Source organism: Anguilla anguilla, chromosome 8, assembly GCF_013347855.1.
Source record: "Anguilla anguilla isolate fAngAng1 chromosome 8, fAngAng1.pri, whole genome shotgun sequence".
Taxonomy (NCBI): domain Eukaryota; kingdom Metazoa; phylum Chordata; class Actinopteri; order Anguilliformes; family Anguillidae; genus Anguilla; species Anguilla anguilla.
The window spans coordinates 34,668,869-34,696,868 of record NC_049208.1 but is presented as its reverse complement, the minus strand read 5'-3'; the positions used below and the strand labels follow the sequence as shown (position 1 = coordinate 34,696,868).

The following is a 28,000-nucleotide window of genomic DNA, read 5'->3' as shown; positions in this document are numbered from 1 at the left end:
TAGGGACATCATCTTCCATAATAAAGATATGTTCCTCAGGTGGAAGAGGGCCACATTTATGATATAATTAATGTGGGCCTGAAAGGCAAAGTTGAATCAAACTTATGATAAGGTTTATCAACTACTTTGGCAGAGGCAGAGAAGCCATTCATATTTAAAGAAAACTAAGAATTTATCTCTAGGAGATTTGGGACCTACTACGAGTATACAAGTCTCATTAGAATTCAACATAGGGAAATTTTGGGTCACCCAAGCCTTTACGTGTTTAAGACAGGCCGCTAACTTGGCTACCGGATCAACATCGCCTGGTTTAAAAGGTATATAAAGTTGTGCATCATCTGCAATGCAGTGATAGTTAACACCATGTCTGCTTATGATATTACCCAAGGGGGAGTATGTACAGACATTAAGAGCACAGGACTAAACACAGATCCGTGAGGTACTCCTGAGTTTACCCAGGAATACACAAAGTACTTATTGTTCACTTTAACAGACTGAGATCTGTCAGTGTCAAGAGACTGAAACTTCCACTTTAGTATCAGTGTTATTACTTCAGGGGCAACAGTGGTATTGATCAAATCAAAATACTAAATGAAGTTGAAGTGGCCATTGGCTCAAGAATGATATCTTTTAAAGTTGTGTTCAAAATGAGGTCTGATAAAGACAAAGAAAGATACAAGCACAAAACTGTTGAATAATTGAATAATTACCATTGTGGCTGTCCTTGGTACTGAATGCCTCCGAGGTTTGGCAATAGCAGGTATCTACGATGCCATCCAGAGGAGGTGATGAGCGTTCATCTGCTCATCTTGCACTACTACTCCTGTCACAGTCACATAATTTATCATTTCATTTGCATCTATGAGCATTAGTCACAGAATATGCTTTGAAGCATATTTAATATTAATGACTGAAACACCATGTCCCCTTTAGTTGATCTGTTTTTCGATCGTCTTCATTGTCGTTCCAAGATTCTCCAGCAGGGGACCTCCTAACGCTACACAGTCCCTCGGATCAAAGATCTGGGGAACAGGCAGGTTTTTGTACGGCCGGTTAATTAGACTCAATCACTGTGGTGCACTTTCGGTGGCGGGACCAAACTGGAAGTCGGCAGTAAGTGGCTATACAAACAAGGCTTTTCAACATTTTCCGCAGAAATATTAGAAGATTCTATCTGTTTTAATACATTCATTTTACATTACGTTTCTGTGGGTTGTTTGCATTTTACATTCCACATTCTATTTTCTGCCGGCTGAATCAGTCGTTGAGCTAGAAATAAAATAAAAGATATGCATGTGAAAAGCTCAAAAGAGTAGGCTACTATACATTTGCGTCAGATACATACAAATCCAAGTACATGCAACACATTTTTTACAAGAGAATCGTTGATACATTTGAAAAGCTGCGTGAAGTCGTAAAGAATGGAAAAGCCAACGGTCGGCTGTGTCTCTAGAGTGAGAGGTTTTTGTACGGCGCGTGAATGAGTCTGTATCACTGTGGGTCACCTTCGGTGGCGGCACAAAACTGTCAGTTGGCCGTAAGTAATTCTCTTCCACATCCCTCACTGTCGATGTTTTTGCGTTCTTTTTTTAATATGCTGTAATTTTCCGACGTTCGATGTCGTGAATCAAAATTGTAATTCTGGAGGTGCGTGAATGAAAAACTGAAATGTTCGTCAGATTGTCAAATGATGTCAAATACTTTTTATTCTAGCCCATTTTGACTTCAGGCAGTTTGTCTTTATCGTAGGCCTATTGATGTTTAGATGACCGTACTGCAATAACTTTCTATTTTGCGCACGAGGTGAACTAAATTAAATTGCATTGGCTCTCTTGACGTCGGCAGGATCACTCTGTAGGCGAATGTAATTTATGGCACGGTCTGCAAAACGACAATCTCTTTCTCAGAAATGTGGAATAAAATAGTGTTGTCCACCTAACACTAAATATAAAAAAAATTAAATGATTTAATCAGAGTTATTTATTTTTCACACTTTAAAATGAAATTGGATCATAGCCTACTTCATACACTTTGTCGTTTGTGTTGGTTATGAAATCCGATCGTTTTATTCATTCAGATTTAGTTTATTTGAATGTTTATTTGCGATCGCATTATTATATTAAAAATTTTCTTACATTACAGACTTATGTTCTTATGTTCTGATGTCATAACATTCTATAGTCTACGGTATATTATGTTTATATATATATATTTTTTTTTAAAGCGAGGAATTTCCAATGCAATGAAAATATTTACCAAATGGGTCATTCTTTTGAAAACTTAATGTAAAAGTTCTATGAAAATTGTTTCTTTCTGTTGGAGTGCGCGTTCATTTCATACACGTGAAGGAACACAACGGGAACCTCGTGGTTCATTCTGTAGGTTTTCAGCGTGAATATCATTATGCATCCATTCTTTTGCAAGACGCTGTGTATTGTATTGGGTCTATGGTAGGCTCCTGAAATAATCGACAGTTCAAGCTGCAAAAGTGGAGTAAATTGAAAGTACTGCACTAGAAGCAGTTCTGGTTGTGATGAAGAATTTTATCATTAAGTACTACCGTCACGATTTGATAATAATGGAATGCATGCAGACAGAACCTTTAATAATGCCAATGTACTTTATATTGTAGAATATAAAGCAAATGGGAATAAAGTCTCTTCAGACATTCCAAATTAGTTGTAAGTGATAACTTCTGTATGACATTTCACGTCTCAGTCTCATTTCAAGGACAGAATGATTGACACATGGGGGTGGGGGGTGGGGGGGTGGGGGGAGGGGTGGTGTCCACTGTCTGACCTCACTGTCTCTGCCATGTCTCCCAGGTGACACAGTCCCCGCCCTCACAGTCCTGCCCCCCTCCAGTGTGGAGGTGAAGCAGGGGAAGGCCACACTGGTGTGTCTGGCCTACAAGGGCTTCCCGTCAGACTGGACTCTGCGCTGGAAAGTGGACGGTACCAGTAGGAGCTCGGGCGTGGCCGGGAGCGCCGGGGTCCTGGGGAAGGACGGCCTGTACAGCTGGAGCAGCTCCCTGACTCTCAGTGCGGACGACTGGATGAAGGCGGGGTCACTGACCTGTGAGGCCACAAAGGGCTCCCAGGCTGCCCCCCCTCAGACACTGAGGAGAGCTGACTGTGCTGAGTAGGGCGGGTGCAGGCCCAGCTCACACACTCTGATCACACTGTGTTTACCCTGCTCTGCTCTCAGCCTCTCTGCTCCTTACTGCTGCACACTGAGCTGGGCCTGTGTGTGAATCCTTCCTCCAGCCTGAGCTGTCACTGCTAATGTCTCACATGTGCTCTGTTTGTGTCCTCAACAAATATGCATACCTACCTTCTTATTTGTGTTTGTGTGATTTTGGCAGTAGCTTTTAGATAAAAATCATTGAAATAATAAAGATTCTTTGAAAAGTTATTGTTTGACTGGCTGTTATTATAAAAAATAGACTTTGTGCTAGTGGTGTTTTTGTGCAATATCTGTAGTGATTCCACCAAGAGGCCAGCCCTCACTCTGATAAAATCACAATTACATTCTTGCCACTGAAAATATGTTTGCAATAATCCTAAGAATTCAAATAAGATAATAAAAATACAACCTATTTAGAATTAAACCACTGACTCAATAAATGATATATATTCATTTCCAATTAACACATTTTTAAATTCTAAATAGGTTTTCATTCCTGTCTGTATAGTATATTTGACACAAATGTATTGAGAAATCACTAAGAAATATTACATGAGTTTTCTTTTCATGGAAAATACAATTATAATTAATTACTGAATTACTATATACCAATTTATAAGAGTCTCAGACAGAGACCAGATGGAGGTGATGAGAGGTTGTGTGTGAAATAACTGATCTGGAATCAGTTAAGGAGGGGCAGTCCCAGCTCTGGAGGCCTGCTGAGAGGAGCAGTGATGTGTGAGCGCGCTCAGTGCAGTTCTGTGCAGCAGGATGTGTGCTCTGCTCACACTAACCCCCTGGGGACGGCCCAGACACCTGGCCACAGTGCTGCTCTATTCCCAGATTAAGTCAGTCCCACTGAGGGACAGCAGAACCAGCCTGCCCCGCCCTGCATATGCAAATCTGAGTTTCACCCCCACAGCTTGCAGTTTCTCAGCCCAAAATACCCCACCACTGAGACAGCTGTTTGAGCATGAGGAGGTAGAGGGCTCATTCTGTAGTGAGGTGAGAATAGAATGTGTTTGCATCTTACGGTTGCCTTAGCGTGAATCTCTGATTAGAGATTTCACATCTGAGGAAACTTGCACTCTTATTTATCGGTATGGAAAAATAATGTCATACTTAAACTTAACCTTTAATTATCACCATATGACTAAAATTGAAGTGTCTAGAATCATAAATACAGTCTAATCTAAAAATTTGATTGTGCATTAAAGTGAGAAAATATTTTTTAAATGAAGATAAGCAGTCAAGCAAAACTATGTTTTCATTTTAAATGCATGAATTAATAAAATAAAGAAAAATGGTTTCTCGGTTCATAAATACTCAGAAAACAACATATTCGTACAAACATTTGATGATTACAATTGTTATTTGCCTTTCACATACTCCAAAGATTGTCAAAAAAATTATTTTCATCATTTTAAAATTTTCAGTGGCTCCAATGAGTGTTTTAGTCATTTAGTGTTTCCTTGTGATTTCATGGAGTGAAAAATTTAATTGTATCTGTTCCACTTCTTGAATGGAGAAAAAGAGGTCTCCATAACTATTAAGTTATTGGTTAAAACATTATTTTGGATTTAAATAATTGAAATTTTATATTAAATTAATCCTGTTCCATGTAGCACCAGGTAAGACTACACCCATTTCTTCTCCACTCAGATACTTCTGCTGTTTGATGCATTAGAGGGGTCTCTTACAGTTGGTGACCTTGACACTTGACGGGTATCTGAGGGGTTTTCTTACACTTTTATACATTCCATCCTTCAAATTTCCAGATACACAATGCTGCATTTATTCAGCAAACACAAACAGGTTTTGATAATACTAACCCTGTACTGACCCCATGCCTGAAATATAATGGATGCCTGTGCAATTGAATACATTAAGCTCAAGGGATATCAATTCAAAATGAATGCATTGATGTCTTTTGAGTTTAAAATGATCTCATTTAATAATATGGGAGCTTGTCATGGAATTCTGTCCATGCTGTATCATGCTACGTTGTGGTTAAATTGAATAACTAATAACAAAATTTGAAACTTAAAATAATATGATGATCGTGCCAATCAAAGAAATACTGTCGCAGAAAATAATAAATTCTGCGATTCAGTGCATCGTGGCTGAGATGTCACCAGGATACCATCTGAATAGAAACACCTTTAATTACATAAACTCTGATGTATGTATTCAACTCAAAATACCCTTCAGACAGCAGTTCATTTGAAATCCCACTCCTTCCTCCTCTAGGAGAAAGTACACATACTCTGCTTTTGGGTGGACTCAGTACACCCAGGTGATCATTGCTGCTTGTGAAATGATACTCTGTGTTCCCTGTGATGTTGTGGTACAGAAGTGTGTGTGGTTCAGCAGCAGCTCTGTTATAGGTTCTGTGTGACACAGAGAAGCTCCTCTTCAGTACAGAGGGGTGTGTATTCAGGACTGAAGCTCATTGTCGCCCCCTACTGCCCTGTTGTAAATACTGGTGTTCCAGATCAGTGCCTCCACCCTCAGCACCTGCAGTAGGTCCCAGCTGCAGCAGTGCAGTCTCTGTGCAGTCTGACTGAGGGAGGTTTTTGTACGGCTCTCTAACACTGTGTGAGCGGCAAGCTATAGTCCTGCTGACAGTAATAATCTCCTGCATCTTCAGCCTGGGCTCCAGTGATTTTCAGTGTGAACTGAGTCCCAGATCCACTCCCACTGAAACGATCAGGGATCCCAGTCTGGCGACTTGTGGCAGCATAAATCAGAAGTTTAGGAGCCTGACCAGGTCTGAGCAGGTACCAGTCAAATTCGGTGCCCACATGCTGACTGGCTTTACAGCTGATAGAGACAGTGTCTCCAAGCTGAACAGACCGAGCTGCTGGAGACTGAGTCAGGATTATGTCTGCCATTGATCCTGAAAGGGGAAAATATGATAATGCATGTCAATTCACATTAATCAATGGAAATAAATATGCGTAAGCAAAGTGCTATATTCTGGTTATTTTGACGAGATAACACTGGTAACTCTTGTTAAAATATATATATTTTTAAAGTAAGCAATGAAAATGTCCAAAATTCCAAATTAAAATGGATCCATCTATCTTACCCTGTATAAAGAGTCCCAGCATCACCAGCAGTAAAATATTTGACATCTTCATACTGCTGCCTGTGTCAGTGTCTGTGAAAGGACTGGACAGTCACTGATCAGCACTGGGGGTCTTAAAGTGTGTGGAGCAGTGAGGCAGGACAGGTATGCAAAGCCTCTTCCTCTATACAAATCCTGTCACACACAGTTAGAGGAGCTCTGATGTGTGAACAGCAGTGGGTCTATAGAGGGTTGGGACACGTGCTGTTTACTCAGTAAATGTCAATATTACTATTTTTGTCATTGTAATTTCTCATTTAATAAGCATAACTGGTGAAGACAGGCAGGCTGAATATGGCTTATCATTGAGTAAAATATGAATTGAATAAATTCACCTTGCATGTTATGATTGACTCTACAAAACTTCCATAAAGAAACAACAAAGACATCAGTCAGGCACTGGGATTAATTCAGTTGAAGTATATACATCTGGAATCAATGAAAAGTGAAATTCTGAATCATTTTGAATGCTTCCTGATTTCACTCATTCTCAGATTTTAAATTGCATGATAAATAATGCTACCAGCAATGCGCATTCCATGTTCATCCTTCATCTTTGAGCTAAATCATTAGCATTCATTTTTACAGCATTAACTCAAAGAGTTTACAAAGGGAGTGATGCAGTAATCACTGTCTGTATGGTGTGTGAAAGGCCCCTTATGTGTCCTGTAGTCACACAGGCAGATCACTCTCATCTCCTGCTCAACAAGGAGAGGTACTCCATCATGACTGCTTTACTGGTATTCATGATTTTAATCCTGCTTGAATCAGATATGTCTGCTGGCTTTACATACCCGCTGTTTAAATATTTTATGCACACAATGCTACTTTTTCTTACTGAACTCAAACGTGTTCTGGTAATACTAATCCAGTACTGAATCCATGCCTGAAATATAATGGATGCTTGTGCAACTGCTCGATATATGTCAACTTAAAAAAATCTCTAATCTTATATCATGAGAATTTGTTATGGAATTATGTGCATGCTGTTTCGTGTGAAGTAAATTTCTCAAACGGCAATGAATAATAATAATATTATATCATGGCTGCGATGAAACCAGGATTCCTCCAGAATAGATGCACCATTAATAATAAATTATCATGTATGTATTGAATACATAGTCATAATACCGTTTCGGGAAGCAATTCATTTGAAATCCCACTCATTCCAGCTCTGGGAGAAAGTACACATCCTCTGCATTAGTCTGAACTCCAGAGCAATATGGAGATGATCGCTGCTTGTGAGCTGATGTACTGTGTGATGCCTGTGATGTTGTGGTACAGAAGTGTGTGTGGTTCAGCAGCAGCTCTGCTATGGGTTCTGTGTGTGACACAGAGCAGCACAGAGAGGTGTGCATTCAGGGCTGTAGCTCATTGTCGCCCCCTACTGGTCTGCTGGCAATTTGTCCCAGACCCTTGACTCCCCCTCAGTATCTGCAGTAGGTCCCAGCTGCATTTAGACTGGCAATGATGCAGCTTCTTTTTAAATAGTGGGAAAGCAGAGTAAACCTTGGAAAACTTATTTCATGTTTTAAAAAAAAGTTTTAACCTTATTTCTGTCATCATCTGTATTTGTTTTTTCAGTTTTGGAGTGCACAGATACAAAGGTATTTAACACATGCAGCAAACTGCCACTGATTTTGATTTTGCACTCAACCAGCTGAGTAGACAGGCACTGGATCTGGGAGCTCACACTCTGCAGCTGGTACAGGCAGACTGCAGGCACACAGTCAACCAGAGGATTCACTTTGTCCTCAGTGAGAAACGGACAACTGAGCTGAATGAATCCCTCCCTCCTAAGGTGACCATACAAATAATGATGTTCCCTTCTGCACAGGTGCTCACAGGATTGGTCAGAGTTTATTTTATTTTATTTATTTATTTATTTTTTGGGTGGGGGGGGGGGGGGGCTTTTTCAGCTTTATTAGACAGGATAGTGTAGAGAGACAGGAAGAACTAGGAGGAGAGAGAGAGGGAGAGACATGTGACAGCGGTTGGACTTGAACTGCCAATGTCGCGGCTCGTAATGAGCATGTGGAAAGCACTGTATGGGCTACACCACTGGAGGCCCCAGGATTGGTCAGCATTACCTATCAGACTGTAGTTTGTGCTCTTTTATTATGGTGTTAGACGATCAGATCAGAAGCAGCAGTGGAGCTCTCTGATTGGTCAGGGTGTGTAACAGCAGCCTGTGTGATGTGTGCTGGGAGAGCTCTGGACTGAGTGACTCCACTGTGCTGGACTGCCTGCTGTACACTGCTGATGCATGCTGTGATATCTTCTTTTAAACTTTTAAAGAATGAATTCATTTGGAAATGTGATATTTTATGTCAGTGCACTGCTTCAGAACAACAAATGTCTACTGCCCAGGGAGAGATTATGAAGCAAAGTCATTGGAAATTCTGCCACATTGCATTCCTAATTAAAAGTTTAAATACACAGAAATGAAAATATATGGTAATAGTTTTGATTTGAGAGTATAAAACATTTCATAATATACACTGCAGCTCAGTGTTCCAGACCAGTGCCTCCCCCCTCAGCACCTGCAGTAGGTCCCAGCTGCAGCAGTGCAGTCTCTGTGCAATCTGACTGAGGGAGGTTTTTGTACGGCTCTGTATCACTGTGTGAACACCCAGCTATCACTGATATAATGAAGACTCAGACAGTAATAATCTCCTGCATCTTCAGCCTGGACTCCAGTGATCTTCAGTGTAAACTGAGTCCCAGATCCACTCCCACTGAAACGATTAGGAATCCCAGACTGGCGATTGGTGGCACGATAAATCAGAAGTTCAGGAGCCTGACCAGGTTTCTGCAGGTACCAGTGGAGCCAGTTGCCATTGCTGTCATTGTGAACACTCTGACTGGCTGTACAGCTGATAGAGACAATGGTTTCCTGCTGAACAGATTGAGCTGATGGAGACTGGGTCAAAACTACATCTGCCATTGATTCTGAAAAAGAATAAACGTTAGTTTGAGCATAAATATTTCAGTAAAGTTTTTATATAATTGTGTATTTGAATATAAACACAGCAAAAGATTTTGTGAAAAATTACCAAACATTTTCTAAAATATGACCAAAACCCCAAGTGATCAATTACAATGAAATTAGATTTTCTCACCCTGAGCAAAGAGTCCCAGCATCACCAGTAGTAAAATGTTTAACATCATCATAATGCTGATTGTGTCAGTGTCTGTGAAAGGACTGGACAGTCACTGATCAGTGCTGGGGTCTTAAAGTGTGTAGAGCAGTGAGGCAGGTCAGGTATGCAAAGGCCCTTCCTCTATACAAATCCTGTCACACACAGTTAGAGGAGCTCTGATGTGTGAACAGCTGTGACTGGGACACGTGGACTCTTCACCGCTATGTTTAGCTGTTGTGATGCAAGAACTTCATGCCTCACCCAACTGTGCTCACTTTTCTCCCTCTTGCCTCACTCTCAAAAAAGATCTGTTAATATCCAACACACATTTTTTAAAAATGTTTTACTACTTTTGCATTACAATTATGCTGTATAATTAATGTGTTAGAAAGTGAGACTTTTAAACACAGACTGTTGAAATTACACAAAAGTTTTTTTTGTGTGTGTTTTTTTGTGTTCTTAACCTTGCATGGACGTGCGTAAAAAAATGATACATTATGTGTTGTTCTTAACACTAGAAAGGCCAGAGCCGACACTGCAAATGGAATACCCTCCTCCTTCCATAACTTTTCCAAAATCACTGGGCTTAAAACAACTGCATTGTCAGAACTGTAAAAAATAAAGAGTCATTGAAGAAAATACTGGCAGTTTGTGCCATTTTCTTCACAAAACCCCCCACCAAACAATAGGTTAAAGGTGCGGATAACCAGGTGTGGATTGGTTTCTCTCTTCTCTGGTACACTATGCAGCAACTGATTGGCAGACACTTTGTTACGAATTTCTTGGTGAAGCACTATCAAAACTAATTTTGCTCATATAATCACACAAAATGGATTCACTGCAATTATTTGATGAACGTGATTTATTTTTATTATTGATTATTGATTAGTGTGGGGATCAATGATTGTGGGCATTGTACTCTAGAAAAGATGGGTTTATAACCCTGAAAATAACACCCCTGACATACGTTCAGGTTTTCACTGAAAAGGTACATTCAGATATAAACTCTGAATGGGCTACAGGATGGCAAAACCATTCAAGCGAATGGGACTGGAGGAAGCACTGGAATTCATCACATGGTTAAATTCAGAAGCAGCAGCTGCCAAAGCAGCCATGGTCACAGCATCACCTCACACACATATCACTCCTGGGAAGAAAACTGAGTGCCAGGTTGGCAATGCGGTCGGAACATAACTAAAGATGACTGTGTGAAATGCAATCGATTTGTGTATGGTACGTGCCCACGCAAACAACCAAAACAGTGTGTTCCCTGTGGAATTGATGTGTAAGAGGACAGAAAGTACATTTATAACCTCAATCAAAATAGCGGGAGCTAACAAAGGATGAAGCAAGCGGAATTTGTCTTAAATATTGCACTTAGTATTTCTTCAACTACTTTTTCCATGATGTGTTTTGCTTGTTTTAAGTGCTTTTCTGTCAGGGAACGGAGACCAGGACCCAAACGCAGAGTGTAAAAACTCAAACTTCAAAAGGCAAATCCAAGATAGTTGGGCAGAATACACATAGGCAGGAACACACGGGCAGAAAATACAAGCAGAAACACATGCAGAAACACAAGGAACCAGCACCCGAGTCAGGGAAGCAAAGAACTTAAATAGACAGGGAAACTGATCAGACAAAGGTGAGCACAATTCACAATTAGACCAGACAGGGAAGGGATAACAAGACACAAAGAGAAACAATGATAATAGAATAATAGAAACAATGATCCAATTAACACTGGGGAAACTAAAGAGGGAGCGAACAGAAATTCAAACTGAAGTGCTGCCATCTGGTGGCCCAAAAAGGAAAAATAGAAACAGAGCCGAATCCTGACATTTTCTCAATCTTCTTGTAATAAATCTTTATGCATTTTCCCTTACCAATATAACAAAACCTATATAAATAAGAAATAAATATGTAAAACTTGAATTTCAAGAAAATAGTTTTGCAACGTTTCATAATATTCATGAAATTAGGTCACCGTGTGGCTAGACCTTGGAGACCTCACTTTGGGACTGCTTTACTGATGGTAGCTGATTTCCCCCACAGACATAGACAGAAGCCTGGAAGCCTCTTTGAAATCAGATCTTGGCATTACTGTACAAAATTAGTCAGACAGATATAAAGTATAAAGAGTATAAAGATTGAGTCCTGGTTTCAGAGAACATTTCCCCTTAACTTGGAGTAAAACTGGATGTCCAGCTGCGTTTCTTTGCAGTCTAATTTGTGAGTTCAGCAATCAGTGAACATACGTTTCCAAACCAAATTTGGTCAATAAAAAAGTTTAATGCTTGTAAAGTAAAATATAATGAGGACAAATGTTAAATCAAGTATCTGAGATGAGAAGTGTTTCAGTTAATATATTTTGAAAAAATATTGTTTATTGTATATTTGAATGTCCCCGATATTGTGGGATTTTGCACAGTAGACGATATGGCCATTGATAACAAACCAAGTAAAAAATATCCTTTCTAGAGTGTAAGTTTTCATAAGATGTTTAAAATATGAATTTAAATAATGTTTTCTTCCATGAGGCAATGTTTGTTATTTGATACTTTCATGTGACACATTAATGATGAATGACCACGTTCTCTTCAGATGATTTAACAAGTTTTAATTAAAGGCTTTTAAACAGTGCTTCGTATGCATGGGTAAATTGGCTGTAGGAATGAAAACTGCCAAACTCTTGGTGCTGTATATAGGTATGGGCCATGCCACCGGCCAAGGCATAACTAGGAGGGATGGCATACCTGTCATTCCAATATATGCATATTTATCTGAAAATTGGCATACATACATGTTCTCACTTTCCAGCCTGAACGAGCACAAACTTAGCAAAGCCGAAACTAACCCCGCTTTCAAGTGATGACCTTGTCATAGTTTTCTAAGAATCAGGAATATGTTGGAGATCCCATTAGGTGAACTGGGAATATCAGACTATTGAAGGCAACATAAAACATCAGATGCAGCCATACAGGCCCAAGCCATCAGACTGCCTCCACCATGCTTAACAGAAGAAGTAGTATGTGAGGGTCCAGAGCAACTCCGCTCTTTCACCTTTCCATCACACTGGTCAAGGTTCATGTTTGTCTCATCTACTAATCAGGCTTATCTTTGTTTTTGTTTTTTTGTTTTTTTGTTTTTTGTTGTAAATTCAAATCTCTCCTTTCTGTCCTTGTTGCTGATGAGAGGTTTACATCTAGAAGTGTAGCCTTTGTAATTTGCCTCTATGTTTTTCACACTGTGTCCTGTGATACTTTCACTCCTAATGTATAGAGATCACCAGCAATTATTTGAGGATTTAGATTTTTTTTTTCCTCACAACTTTTTCACCACTTTCTCATTTCTTCCATGGATGGCCTGAATGCTGGTGACTCCTAAGTCCTCCAGTATTTGGTTCCATTGCTACCAAGCAAGTTTAGAAAGAAGCCATTTGTCCTTATGCTTATGCTGACTTAGAAAAAGAGTATTTGAACGGCATTGTTGTAATATACTTCAATATTAGTTAAAAACATATGAAATCAATGCACATACTGAATTTAGCCCCATGGTCGTTTGCTTTGAAATACAAATTTGATTACTACAGAGGGAAACAACTGCTACACAACTGTAACAATACATTTGCATGAAACTGTAGTGGATCCCAAACACGATAGTGGCAGAGGTTTCCTAACAAGTTCATGCCTCAATTGAAATCAGAAGGGATTAGTTCATCCCACAATGGTAAAATCGGGGGAAATGTCGTAAATATATATAACTAGTAAAATAAATATTTTAGGCCACACTGACGCGCCATATCAACAAAACAAAGCTACAAACCAAACGCCGCGTAGAGTAGCCTACGTGTTTTGATCTCTGTTGCCTTGCTGTTGAAATAAAAATAAATGCATTATTATAAATACAGTGGAGTATAAAACCTACGCACGGTGTTTAAGAATCATGGAAACTTGGCTGCTGGCCACATGCTGACTCAAATTTGCAAATCGAAAGTTGTTTTTACAACAGCGGCGAAACAAAATAGAGGACTTAAGTTTCGTTTTCCAAATTCCACACGTGATGAGAGGGACGGACAACAACATGAGCTGTGCAGCGAAGCCTATAAAAGTGCTCGGGCTGAAAAAGTAGACTACATCCTGGACATTTCAGCAGTTTGGAAAGCTTACATCTTACGAACAGAAGAGGTACAGAATGAACGCAGGTGCGTATGTTGATAGCAATTCTTCAGTTAGCTTGACGAATATTGTTCGAAATTGTAGATGTACCGCCTATAGATCCAGTAAAGAGAATAAAGTGACTTACATTGCTATGTCTAAATATGTACTAATTTCCCAGATTGGACTCCCACGCTGTGGCGTGATACTTTCGACGAAATGTTGGAAGAAGAATTAGAATACAGTGACAGGTGGTTTTTTCAGTTCAACTACAGACTACAAGAGAATCTCTCTGAAGAGGAGAGGAGGAGGGGATGGAAGATCTACTGCCATTGTGCCTACGGAAAGTACGTATTCAGCTGTCTTTTCGTGAGAAAACAATGTTCTACAAACTGCGACTGTCATTAACCATTTTCGTTGTATGTATAAACAGGAGGCAAAAAACAATCAATGAAATAAATATATAAATGACGTCCCTATAAGTGAGTGGGATCTTATTTAAAATATTATATTTATGTATATATTGAAAGTCTAGTCTTTTGCTGACTTTACCGTAATTTTGTGGCAGTTCAGACATTTATATGTTAGACATTGTATGTGTCCCCCCTGACTCCTGCATTGGTGGTGTATTTCCTTCGTCCTTAATCAGGGGTAGACTGCCAGAAATGCTTCTAGAGAAGTTTCTGGTTTTTATTCTTTCCTGGCTTGATTGATTATTACAAGACTAAGGCTGAATGTTCAGTCTGAATGGTGCCATGCTGCACATCCCAAGCTCATAGTCATCTGTATTCAATAGCCTAATGAATCTAATTGTTGAGTTCATTATATTGTTGCTCGTTGTAGTTACCTCCAAAAAAAGCCATTTTTGGTCATTCACACAAATATTGCGCTGTCACTTTTGTCAGCAAATCAATGATGGAACACTGCCACCATGTGGTTCAAATGCAGTCCTGTATGTTTTCAGTTGATTAATGGAAATACAACAAAATAAAAAGACTGAGCAATCATCTTCTTGGCCTCTTATCTCAGATTTAGGTGTGGTACCTGTTCCAAAGATTGGCCATCGGCCCGGGTTACTCTTCTCTTCCACTACCGCCTGCGCAGCGAGGCAGCCCGGGGGACGGTGATCATGCGACCCTTCGGACAGGCGTGCCGGGGCTGCAGTGGGAACTTTGAGCTCCCAGGGTTCTCCATGGAGGAAGTAGAGAAGGTCCTGCTCAAGCTGATTGGCAAGATCAAGAAGAACTGCTACGGTGAAGAGGAAGAGGACAACAGCGATTCCTGCTCCCCTGAGAAAGTGCGGACGAAGCCGCATGAGAGTTCGCTGTGTGAGGCCTGTAGTCAGGGGATCTGCTGTGTGGAAGACTAGTTTCCACAGAGCCTAGTCTAGGAACTGGGAAAGGAAACATGATTACCTCAGGAGCCCCAGCAGGCAACATGAGGTGCTCAACTGGTTACCTGAGACAAATACTTTCAAAATAATTTTTTTTTTTTTTTACAAAGTCAGAAAAATGCACTTCTGTCAGGACCACTGTCATCAAAGTAGAACTTTATTGACAATAAAGGCAATACAGTTATGTTTGGCAGTATGGCTCTGTTCTGGAGCTCTCCTGCCAACCACGCAACCCCGGTGGATAAGGCCGGGAGGCCAGCAGCCAAATCCTCCTAGAGGGGTACACACAGAACAGATCCAGCGGCAAAGCAAGTTCTTAACACGTAGGGATGGAGCAATGCAATTTCTTAACACATAGGGATGGAGCAATACAAATTCTTAACACATAGGAATGGAGAAATGCAAATTCTTGACACATAGGGATGGAGCTGGGGTGGTGGAGGGGATTTACAAAGCAACGTGCAGCAGCTTGCATGCAGGAGGAGCAGCCGAATGAGTAGAGGGAGGCTGTTTAAGTAGACCGCCCTGTTTAGTGAATGTACTGTGATAGGCGAACATCACTCAGCTGAGCTATCAGATGATTCAGCCGAAGCGCCTGACTCTCGTGGCCTGCCAGAACTACGCGATACTCCATTTTTTGCAATATATATTTAACCAATGCAATATGGAAGAAAATATTTTGTAAAATATGTTTGGAACCATATATATATATATATATATATATATATATATATATATATATATATATATCTCCTCAGAGATCACAGTCTCTGAGGAGAGAGAGAGAGAGACGGCCTGAGGGCTAGGAGTTGTTTGCAGGGGTGAGTAATAAAATCTCATGTTCATCTCACAACTTTCTGGAGTGATATTGTGTATACGCAGAAACATATTACTGTTATAGTGTGCTTTTTATATTTTTTAATGATTTAAAATACTAATGATCTAAATTATTGTTTAAATGCGTGAGGCTCATAAAAATGTTGCCAGAATTGTTTATTTGTTGAGATAACTGTTTTTAATAAAATACTTTTTTAATAAAATACTTTTGTCTGATTTTGAGAAATGTTTGTCATTTGTGAGAAACAATGCTTTACAAAATATTTTTAAGGACTTTAAGAAAAATTCAAGTTATCTTTCTTATGTCGCTGTTAATACAAAACTTTCTCATATTATTTTATATGTAAAATGACTGGATAAATACATTTTAATGTTGACTTAGTAGTAGTGTTACTAACTGGCTGAGAATACTTTTAAAACACAAGGACGTTAAGTACTTTCTTGTCAAATAAAAAACAAAAAATGTATTATGGAAGTTTGGTGTTTTAGCGCTGAGCACCTCAGTGTCCCGGGTCAGTGCCTCCCCCCTCAGCACCTGCAGTCGGTCCCAGCTGCAGCAGTGCAGTCACTGAAACGATCAGGAATCCCAGACTGGCGTCTTGTGGCAAGATAAATCAGAAGTTTAGGAGCCTGACCAGGTTTCTGCAGGTACCAGTCAAGTCTGTCTCCATGGCTGTCAGTGTAAACACTCTGACTGTACAGCTGATAGAGACCGGGTCTCCAAGCTGAACAGACCGAGCTGATGGATCCTGAGTCAGCACTATATCTGCCATTGATTCTGAAAAAGAAAAAAATGCAAACGGATGTCAATGCATATGAATATTTTCAAACAATTTGTTCAATACATTTGACTAGTCTATGATGGCAACTTTTGTGAAAAATGTTTTTTGAAAAGAAGCAAAGAAAATTGTGAACATCAACAAAAATTTCAAGGTAAGATGGATCCATCTTTCTCACCCTGTACAAGGAGTCCCAGCATCACCAGCAGTAAAATGTTTGACATCATCATAATGCTGCCTGTGTCAGTGTCTGTGAAAGGACTGGACAGTCACTGATCAGTACTGGGGGTCTTAAAGTGTGTGGAGCAGTGAGGCAGGACAGTTATGCAAAGCCCCTTCCTCTATACAAATCCTGTCACACACAGTTAGAGGAGCTCTGATGTGTGAACAGCAGTGGGTCTATAGAGGGCTGGGAAATGTGCTGTTTTTTCCCTGTTAAACGTATAAATGTCAATATTACTATTTTTTGCATTGTAATTTCTGATTTTACAAGCATAACTGGTGAAAACAGGCAGGTTGAATATGGCTTATCATTGCGTAAAATATGAGTTGAATAAATTCACTTTGCATGTTATGATTGTAGTTTCTTTATGGGAGTTTGGAACGTCAAAGACATCAGTCAGGCACTTTGAAATATTCACTTACAATCCATACATTTAGAATCAGTTAAAAGTGAAATATCGAATTATTTTGAATGTCTCCTGATTTCATTCATATATTCTTCCTCAGTTGTAATGCAATTGTATAATGAGAACTAGCAATAAAGATGCTTCCATTTAAATACTGTGAAACATAAACTGACCTTGGAAAACGTATTCCATGATTTAAGCCAGGTTGTAGTGTCATTTTTGTCCTAAACTGTAATTCCTCCATCAGCCCTGGAGAGCGCAGAATATCCTGCTCTTCCCCGTGTGCAGTCAGCAGCCACTAATTTTCATTTAGCTCTCAGCCAGCTGAGCAGCGCAGCCACTGAATCTGGGAGCTCACACTGCGCAGCTGGCACAAGCAGACTGCAGGCACACAGTCACCCAGAGGAATCGCTTTTCCTCAGAGAGAAAGGGACGACTGAGCTGCACGAGTCCCTCCCTCCCTCCTGTGGTGACCTCACAGATAATGATATGATCCCTTCTGCACAGCGGCTCACCGGATTGGTCAGCGGTGCTGTCAGACTGTAGCTTGTGCTACATTATTACGGGGCTGGAGGATCGGATCAGAAGCAGCAGTGGAGCTCTCTGATTGGTCAGGGTGTGTATCAGCAGCCTGTGTAAGGTGTGCTGGGAGAGCTCTGGACTGAGTGACTCCACTGTGCTGGACTGCCTGCAGTTCACTGCTGCTGGGCTCTGTGCCATCCTGTGTTAAACTCATTAAGTATTAATTCATTTAGAAATGTGATATTTTATGTCAGAGCACTGCTTCAGAACAACACATGTCTATTGGCTAGGGAGAGATAAAGAGAAGTCCTTGGATATTCTTTGACATTGTATTTCTAGTTAAGAGTTTGGATTCTCTGAAACATATTAAAATATATGTTAATTGTTTTGATTTGAGAGTATGAACATATTTATAATCATCTAACATGGCTCAGTGTTCCAGATTAGTGCCTCCCCCCTCAGCACCTGCAGTAGGTCCCAGCTGCAGCAGTGCAGTCTCTGTCTGACTGAGGGAGGTTTTTGTACGGCTCTCTAACACTGTGTGAGCGGCAAGCTATAGTCCTGCTGACAGTAATAATCTCCTGCATCTTCAGCCTGGACTCCAGTGATTTTCAGTGTGAACTGAGTCCCAGATCCACTCCCACTGAAACGATCAGGGATCCCAGTCTGGCGACTTGTGGCAGCATAAATCAGAAGTTTAGGAGCCTGACCAGGTCTGAGCAGGTACCAGTCAAATTCGGTGCCCACATGCTGACTGGCTTTACAGCTGATAGAGACAGTGTCTCCAAGCTGAACAGACCGAGCTGCTGGAGACTGAGTCAGGATTATGTCTGCCATTGATCCTGAAAGGGGAAAATATGATAATGCATGTCAATTCACATTAATCAATGGAAATAAATATTCGTAAGCAAAGTGCTATATTCTGGTTATTTTGACGAGATAACACTGGTAACTCTTGTTAAAATATATATATTTTTAAAGTAAGCAATGAAAATGTCCAAAATTCCAAATTAAAATGGATCCATCTATCTTACCCTGTATAAGGAGTCCCAGCATCACCAGCAGTAAAATATTTGACATCTTCATAATGCTGCCTGTGTCAGTGTCTGTGAAAGGACTGGACAGTCACTGATCAGTACTGGGGGTCTTAAAGTGTGTGGAGCAGTGAGGCAGGACAGGTATGCAAAGCCTCTTCCTCTATACAAATCCTGTCACACACAGTTAGAGGAGCTCCGATGTGTGAACAGCAGTGGGTCTATAGAGGGCTGGGACACGTGCTGTTTACTCAGTAAATGTCAATATTACTATTTTTGTCATTGTAATTTCTGATTTAATAAGCATAACTGGTGAAGACAGGCAGGCTGAATATGGCTTATCATTGAATAAAATATGAATTGAATAAATTCACCTTGCATGTTATGATTGACTCTACAAAACTTCCATAAAGAAACAACAAAGACATCAGTCAGGCACTGGGATTAATTCAGTTGAAGTATATACATCTGGAATCAATGAAAAGTGAAATTCTGAATCATTTTGAATGCTTCCTGATTTCACTCATTCTCAGATTTTAAATTGCATGATAAATAATGCTACCAGCAATGCGCATTCCATGTTCATCCTTCATCTTTGAGCTAAATCATTAGCATTCATTTTTACAGCATTAACTCAAAGAGTTTACAAAGGGAGTGATGCAGTAATCACTGTCTGTATGGTGTGTGAAAGGCCCCTTATGTGTCCTGTAGTCACACAGGCAGATCACTCTCATCTCCTGCTCAACAAGGAGAGGTACTCCATCATGACTGCTTTACTGGTATTCATGATTTTAATCCTGCTTGAATCAGATATGTCTGCTGGCTTTACATACCCGCTGTTTAAATATTTTATGCACACAATGCTACTTTTTCTTACTGAACTCAAACGTGTTCTGGTAATACTAATCCAGTACTGAATCCATGCCTGAAATATAATGGATGCTTGTGCAACTGCTCGATATATGTCAACTTAAAAAAGTCTCTAATCTTATATCATGAGAATTTGTTATGGAATTATGTGCATGCTGTTTCGTGTGAAGTAAATTTCTCAAACGGCAATGAATAATAATAATATTATATCATGGCTGCGATGAAACCAGGATTCCTCCAGAATAGATGCACCATTAATAATAAATTATCATGTATGTATTGAATACATAGTCATAATACCGTTTCGGGAAGCAATTCATTTGAAATCCCACTCATTCCAGCTCTGGGAGAAAGTACACATCCTCTGCATTAGTCTGAACTCCAGAGCAATATGGAGATGATCGCTGCTTGTGAGCTGATGTACTGTGTGATGCCTGTGATGTTGTGGTACAGAAGTGTGTGTGGTTCAGCAGCAGCTCTGCTATGGGTTCTGTGTGTGACACAGAGCAGCACAGAGCAATTTGTCCCAGACCCTTGACTCCCCCTCAGTATCTGCAGTAGGTCCCAGCTGCATTTAGACTGGCAATGATGCAGCTTGTTTTTAAATAGTGGGAAAGCAGAGTAAACCTTGGAAAACTTATTTCATGTTTTAAAAAAAAGTTTTAACCTTATTTCTGTCATCATCTGTATTTGTTTTTTCAGTTTTGGAGTGCACAGATACAAAGGTATTTAACACATGCAGCAAACTGCCACTAATTTTGATTTTGCACTCAACCAGCTGAGTAGACAGGCACTGGATCTGGGAGCTCACACTCTGCAGCTGGTACAGGCAGACTGCAGGCACACAGTCAACCAGAGGATTCACTTTGTCCTCAGTGAGAAACGGACAACTGAGCTGAATGAATCCCTCCCTCCTAAGGTGACCATACAAATAATGATGTTCCCTTCTGCACAGGTGCTCACAGGATTGGTCAGAGTTTATTTTATTTTATTTATTTATTTATTTTTTGGGTGGGGGGGGGGGGCTTTTTCAGCTTTATTAGACAGGATAGTGTAGAGAGACAGGAAGAACTAGGAGGAGAGAGAGAGGGAGAGACATGTGACAGCGGTTGGACTTGAACTGCCAATGTCGTGGCTCGTAATGAGCATGTGGAAAGCACTGTATGGGCTACACCACTGGAGGCCCCAGGATTGGTCAGCATTACCTATCAGACTGTAGTTTGTGCTCTTTTATTATGGTGTTAGACGATCAGATCAGAAGCAGCAGTGGAGCTCTCTGATTGGTCAGGGTGTGTAACAGCAGCCTGTGTGATGTGTGCTGGGAGAGCTCTGGACTGAGTGACTCCTCTGTGCTGGACTGCCTGCTGTACACTGCTGATGCATGCTGTGATATCTTCTTTTAAACTTTTAAAGAATGAATTCATTTGGAAATGTGATATTTTATGTCAGTGCACTGCTTCAGAACAACAAATGTCTACTGCCCAGGGAGAGATTATGAAGCAAAGTCATTGGAAATTCTGCCACATTGCATTCCTAATTAAAAGTTTAAATACACAGAAATGAAAAAATATATGGTAATAGTTTTGATTTGAGAGTATAAAACATTTCATAATATACACTGCAGCTCAGTGTTCCAGACCAGTGCCTCCCCCCTCAGCACCTGCAGAAGGTCCCAGCTGCAGCAGTGCAGTCTCTGTGCAGTCTGACTGAGGGAGGTTTTTGTACGGCTCTGTATCACTGTGTGAACACCCAGTCACTACTGATATAATGAGCACTCTGACAGTAATAATCTCCTGCATCTTCAGCCTGGACTCCAGTGATTTTCAGTGTAAACTGAGTCCCAGATCCACTCCCACTGAAACGATCAGGAATCCCAGACTGGCGTGTTGTGGCAGCATAAATCAGAAGTTTAGGAGCCTGACCAGGTTTCTGCAGGTACCAGTGGAGACAGTCATTGCTGTAAACACTCTGACTGGCTGTACAGCTGATAGAGACAGTGTCTCCCAGCTGAACAGACCGAGCTGCTGGAGACTTTCAGGATTATATCTGCCATTGATCCTGAAATAGAAAAAAATGAAAATGGATGTAAATGCACATTAATCTATGCAGATAAATATTGGTATGAAACATGCAATATTCTGCCAATTATGACAAGACAACACTGGTAACTCTTATTATAATAAGTTATTTTTTTTAAGTAAGTAACGAAAATGTGAAGTTCTACCAAAATACCAAATTAAAATAGTTCTGTCTTTCTCACCTTGTACAAGGAGTCCCAGCATCACCAGCAGTAGAAATACAAACATCATTATAGTGCTGCCTTTGTCAGTGTCTGTGAAAGGACTGGACAGTCACTGATCAGTACTGGGGGTCTTAAAGTGTGTGGAGCAGTGAGGCAGGACAGGTATGCAAATCCCCTTCTTCTATACAAATCCTGTCACAAACAGTTAGAGGAGCTCTGATGTGTGAATAGCAGTGTGTCTATAGAGAGCTGGGACACCTGCTCTTTTCACTGCTGTTTTTACCCAGTCAAGCATTTGAAAGTCAATATTACTGATTCTGACTGTACTGTATGATAATACTGTATGATTATGGATGTGTAATTAGTGAAGACTGGCTAAATATGAGGTATAATTGTAAAATACGTAGTTAATAAATTTAGACATTGTGTGAACTGATGACAAGTTCATTACAAGAAATCAAACAGTCTGGGACATCAGTCAGGCAGAAGGAATTATTCATTCACAGTATATCCATGTGGAATCAATGAAAAGTGAAATACTGTATTTCTGTGAAAATTTCCTGATTTCATTCAGATGACCTTCACTCCCTCTATTTTATGCAGTTTTATTTTGACAACTAGCACTGAACATTCTTGTTTTTGAATACAGGAAAAACTAAGTTGATCTTGGTAAATGTAATCCATGTTTTAAACAAAGATTGATCCTCATTTTTGTCCTGAACTGTAATTCCTCCATCAGTTCTGTAGCGCACGGATTCTCATGCTCTTCCCCATGTGCTGCCAGTAGCCTATAATATTCATTTTGCTCTCAGCCAGCTGAGCAGCAAAGCCACTGAATCTGGGAGCTCAGATTGTGCCGCTGTTACAGGCAGCCTGCAGGCAAACAGTCAACCAGAGGAATCACTCTGTCCTCAGTTAGACAGGGACGACTGAGCTGAATGAATCCCTCCCTCCTAAGGTGACCATGCAGATAATGATGTGTTCCCTTCTACACAGCGGCTCACAGGATTGGTCAGCAGTGCCTATCAGGCTGTAGTTTGTGCTCTTTTATTATGGTGATAGAGGATCTGATCAGAAGCAGCAGTGGAGCTCTGATTGGTCAGGGTGTGTAACAGCAGCCTGTGTGATGTGTGCTGGGAGAGCCCTGGACTGAGTGACTCCACTGTGCTGGACTGCCTGCTGTTCACTGCTGCTGGGTTCTGTGACATCTTGTGTTAAACTCTTTTACAATTAATTCAAAATGCAAAGTCATTGGAAATTTATCCAAAATATATACCTAAATAAAGGCTAGGATGCACTGAAATTAAAATGTAGTGTAATCTTTTTGAATAGAGAATCTGAATGATTTTATAATGATCCACTGAAGCTCAATGTTTTCAAGCAAAGCCCCTCAATGTCTCGGGTGAGTGCCTCCCACCTCAGCACCTGCAGTAGGTCCCAGCTGCAGCAGTGCAGTCTCTGTGCAGTCTGACTGAGGGAGGTTTTTGTACGGCTCTGTATCACTGTGTGAATATACTTTTACTGTTGATGTAGTGGTAACTCTGACAGTAATAATCTCCTGCATCTTCAGCCTGGACTCCAGTGATTTTCAGTGTGAACTGAGTCCCAGATCCACTCCCACTGAAACGATCAGGAATCCCAGACTGGCGTTTTGTGGAAAGATAAATCAGAAGTTTAGGAGCCTGACCAGGTTTCTGCAGGTACCAGTGGAGGAACTCGCCATTGGAGTTGGTGTAAACGCTCTGACTGGCTGTACAGCCGATAGAGACAGTGTTTCCCAGCTGAACAGACTGAGCTGCTGGAGACTGAGTCAGAACTACATCTGCCATCGATTCTGAAAAATAAAACATGGAGATGGATGTCAAAGAACATTAATATTTTCAATCACTGGGCAATATTCTGGTAAACTGGACATTAATGACAAATTCTGTGAACACAGATGCTCTGTCAAAAGTAAAGAAAGAAAATGTGGAATGACCAAAATCCAAAGTTAAAATGGATCCGTCAATCTCACCCTGAGAAAAGAGTCCCAGCATCACCAGCAGTAAAATATTTGACATCATCATAATGCTGCCTGTGTCAGTGTCTGTGAAAGGACTGGACAGTCACTGATCAGTACTGGGGGTCTTAAAGTGTGTGGAGCAGTGAGGCAGGACAGGTATGCAAAGGCCCTTCCTCTATACAAATCCTGTCACACACAGTTAGAGGAGCTCTGATGTGTGAACAGCAGTGGGTCTGTAGAGGGCTGGGACTGGTGCGCTATTCACTTCTTTTTTTCCCAGTACAAATGTCAACAATCAAATATCATCGTCACTGTTTCTGAGACTGTATCGTACACTTATAGATATGTGACTGTTAAAGACTAGCTGAATATGAGGTATGAATGTTAAATATGTGTTTAATATATTCACATTTTGTATGCTCTGATGACAGGTTCATTACAAGTGTTCAGAAAGTCAAGGACATCAGTAAGGTACAGGGAATTATTCATTTACAGTCTATGCTATTTTATCCAGACAACATATTTATTGCGTGCATTTAGATAATTATTTCTGAAATTAGATTGCACTTTTATAGATAAATAATTGGTCACGGGTGACAGCATATTGACTTATATTCCATTAAATTTGTATTTCATTCATTTCTGTGTTGTTTGTTCTGATATACATTTCAGTTTCAGAAATAAGAAATTTAGTGAAATCATGCATGCACAGGAAATGATTCAAATGATGTATATCCTTGTGAAAACAATGTGAACTAAAACTGTATTAGAGTGAGCATTTCCTTTTGTCAATATGACCTGGTCCTTCCTTCATATTTAGCACTGTAGTTTTCAGATGATTATAATGAGATTCTTTGTGTTATCAGAGGGAATACTGTGCTAACTGTAGAAGGGAAATCTCTACTTCACTCTCTACTGCTATGTTCTCCAGTGCAGCAGTGGAACATGCATTATTGTTCCATCAATGATTTATTTTTCTTTCTTTTTAAAAAATCTGAAATCGTATTTATTGAGTCATGCCTTCCATCTTCCATGTTCACTTTATCAATGTCCTCCATCACAATGTGATAGCACAGAAAAACTACATCTCTCATAATGCACATTCTTCCAGCAACCACTTATTTTTCCCCATTGCAGATCACTCTGTTACATGTAGGGGGGGGGGGGCACTGTACATCCTGTTCAGCATATATAGACAGACTACTCCATTGTCGGGCTGCTTCAAACTGCACCGGTTAGGTGTATGTTATACCAGCCTGGGGTTTTTTTCACAAACCAGGATTACTGAATAGCCGTCCTGAGCAAACCCCGGAACAGCTCTTTTTACTTCAGTCCATGTGTCATGTTTTGGAAGGTTCCGGGTTTTACTCAGTGCACTTACCTGGCAAACTCAGTAATCCTGCTTTATGAAACAGGGTCCTGTAGTTTCCTCTCCCTCGTTATACTGCAGTGCTTTTATATCAGGAGCAAAACAGCACTCTCTGTCTCCTCCCTGTGGTCACACATTGTAATGGCAGCTTGTGCCATGTATAGAACAGCAACCTGTAGTGGTGTCCTCTACAGCCATAGAATGCTGATTACTTGAAAATTTGGAAGGGAGCACAGGGTCAGTCCTGCATTACTTATTCATATTTGGCCAAAATTAAACTTAAATTAGTCTTCAGTAAGCATGAAAATGTATCCTATTGTAAATCATTGCGATACTTAAAAACAATGCTTTTGATCACACATACATCCATGCAAATTAATGTTCGATATTTCCTATGATGTATCAGTTTTTTCACAGCCAAGGGTGAAAGTGAAGTCAGTGCAGAAGATGGAGCTGAGTTTGGAGTTTGGGAAAGAGCAGGAGGAACACTGCTGGGGGTGTGAGAGCCACTCTCATCACTGAATGCCCTGTAGCCGGTAGCTCATTGGTATTCGGTATTAATTTCCAAAGATGCTGTGCAACTACAGGACATGAATTATCCTAGAATGTTTCTGAGTCTCATCATCAAAATTAAGGGAACATTGACCAATGTGCAAATCTGTTTAGATTCTAAATTATAATTTACCCCTGAAAAATTCCTCAAATATGTAAAAAAAAAAAAAAAAAACATTACATTCAAGATATTTCACTTGTATGTGTTGAGTCCCACCTCTGGTCCTGTAAACGTAATTGAATAGTAATTCACCACTCCAGTCATTAGTTAAATCTGTTTATATTTCCTTGTGTTTACAACGTACTGATACCTCAGGTGTGTAAGTGTAAGTTTCTCAAGTGTATTCCTTCAATGAAAGGTTTATGCTGATAAAATTTAAATGGATCTTAACAGGAAAGTATTGGATGTGCTCACATTAATATTTAAAGAAATGGCATTAAATATTAGAATAAGAAAGTTATTATTGCACAAAACAGTTCAGAATTTGAGCAGAGCCCCTTGTGGTCACAGCCCAGTGGCTCCCCCTTCAGCACCTGCAGTAGGTCCCAGCTGCAGCAGTGCAGTCTCTGTGCAGTCTGACTGAGGGAGGTTTTTGTACGGCTCTGTATCACTGTGTCAACGAGCTACTGCTTTGCTGACAGTAATAATCTCCTGCATCTTCAGCCTGGACTCCAGTGATTTTCAGTGTAAACTGAGTCCCAGATCCACTCCCACTGAAACGATCAGGAATCCCAGACTGGCGACTTGTGGCAGCATAAATCAGAAGTTTAGGAGCCTGACCAGGTTTCTGCTGGTACCAGTGGAGGGAGGTGCTCACACTCTGACTGGCTGTACAGCTGATAGAAACAGTGTCTCCCAGCTGAACAGACCGAGCTGCTGGATCCTGAGTTAGGACAACTTGTGCCATTGTTTCTGAAAAATAAAATGGAAAAGAACATTTTAATATAAATATTTCCCTCCATTACTAATTTTCCTGGAAATAATGAACAGAAAGAAAATGGAAAAATTTTATGAAAAGTAACAAAACATTTTGTTTTCTAAATTATCATCAAAATTCAAAGTGATCAATTTAAATGAGATCAGAGTCGCTTACTTTGTACAAGGAGTCCCAGCATCACCAGTAGTAAAATGTTTGACATCATCATAATGCTGCCTGTGTCAGTGTCTGTGAAAGGACTGGACAGTCACTGATCAGTACTGGGGGTCTTAAAGTGTGTGGAGCAGTGAGGCAGGACACGTATGCAAAGCACCTTCCTCTATACAAATCCTGTCACACACAGTTAGAGGAGCTCTGATGTGTGAACAGCAGTGGGTCTATAGAGGGCTGGGACAGGTGCGCTATTCACTTCTTTTTTTCCCAGTACAAATGTCAACAATCAAATTTCAACGTCACTGTTTCTGAGACTGTATCGTCCACTTATAGATATGTTACTGTTAAAGACTAGCTGAATATGAGGTATGAATGTTAAATTTGTGTTTAATATATTCACATGTTGTATGCTCTGATTGCAGGTTCATTACAAGTGTTCAGAAAGTCAAGGACATCAGTCAGGTACATGGACTTATTAATTTACTGTCTATGCTATTTTATCCAGACAACATATTTATTGCGTGCATTAAGTGAATTATTTCTGAAATTAGATTGCACTTTTATAGATAAATAATTGGTCACGGGTGACAGCATATTGACTTATATTCCATTAAATTTGTATTTCATTCATTTCTGTGTTGTTTGTTCTGATATACATTTCAGTTTCAGAAATAAGAAATTTAGTGAAATCTTGCATGCACAGGAAATGATTCAAATGATGTATATCCTTGTGAAAAGAATGTGAACTAAAACTGTCTTAGAGTGAGCATTTTCCTTTTGACATTATGAGTTGGTCCTTCCTTCATCTTTAGTACTGTAGTTTTCAGATGATTGGAATGAGATTCTTTGTGTTATCAGAGGGATTACTGTGCTAACTGTAGAAGGGAAATCTCTACTTCACTCTCTACTGCTATGATCTCCAGTGCAGCAGTGGAACGTGCATTATTGTTTCATCGCTGGTTTATTTTTCTTTCTTTTTAAAAAATCTGAAATCATATTTATTGAGTCATGCCTTCCATCTTCCATGCTCATTTTATCAACGTCCTCCATCACTTTGTGAGAGCACA

The 28,000-nt window shown here is 40.1% G+C and overlaps 1 protein-coding gene and 4 gene segments (V, D, J or C); 2 read left to right on the top strand and 3 right to left on the bottom strand.

Annotated features, from left to right (window-relative positions):
- The first annotated feature begins 363 nt into the window (after window positions 1–363).
- LOC118233642 lies at window positions 364–3,296 on the top strand. The segment is given in 3 exon segments: window positions 364–393; window positions 1,486–1,537; window positions 2,826–3,296. Coding segments are annotated over 3 exon segments (402 nt in total).
- A 1,188-nt stretch (window positions 3,297–4,484) lies between these two features.
- LOC118233500 lies at window positions 4,485–17,458 on the bottom strand. The segment is given in 3 exon segments: window positions 4,485–6,085; window positions 16,801–16,872; window positions 17,425–17,458. Coding segments are annotated over 3 exon segments (402 nt in total).
- LOC118233493 (receptor-transporting protein 3-like) lies at window positions 13,509–15,115 on the top strand. Its single transcript, XM_035429292.1, has 3 exons — window positions 13,509–13,660; window positions 13,795–13,960; window positions 14,643–15,115. Exons 1-3 carry the CDS (start codon window positions 13,651–13,653, stop codon window positions 14,980–14,982), a joined length of 516 nt encoding a protein of 171 aa, XP_035285183.1. The 5' UTR covers window positions 13,509–13,650; the 3' UTR covers window positions 14,983–15,115.
- An 821-nt stretch (window positions 17,459–18,279) lies between the features above and the next one.
- On the bottom strand, window positions 18,280–21,983 carry LOC118233637. The segment is given in 2 exon segments: window positions 18,280–18,615; window positions 21,938–21,983. Coding segments are annotated over 2 exon segments (357 nt in total).
- A 1,435-nt stretch (window positions 21,984–23,418) lies between these two features.
- Window positions 23,419–23,985, bottom strand: LOC118233505. The segment is given in 2 exon segments: window positions 23,419–23,753; window positions 23,934–23,985. Coding segments are annotated over 2 exon segments (387 nt in total).
- Between the last annotated feature and the right edge of the window lie 4,015 nt (window positions 23,986–28,000).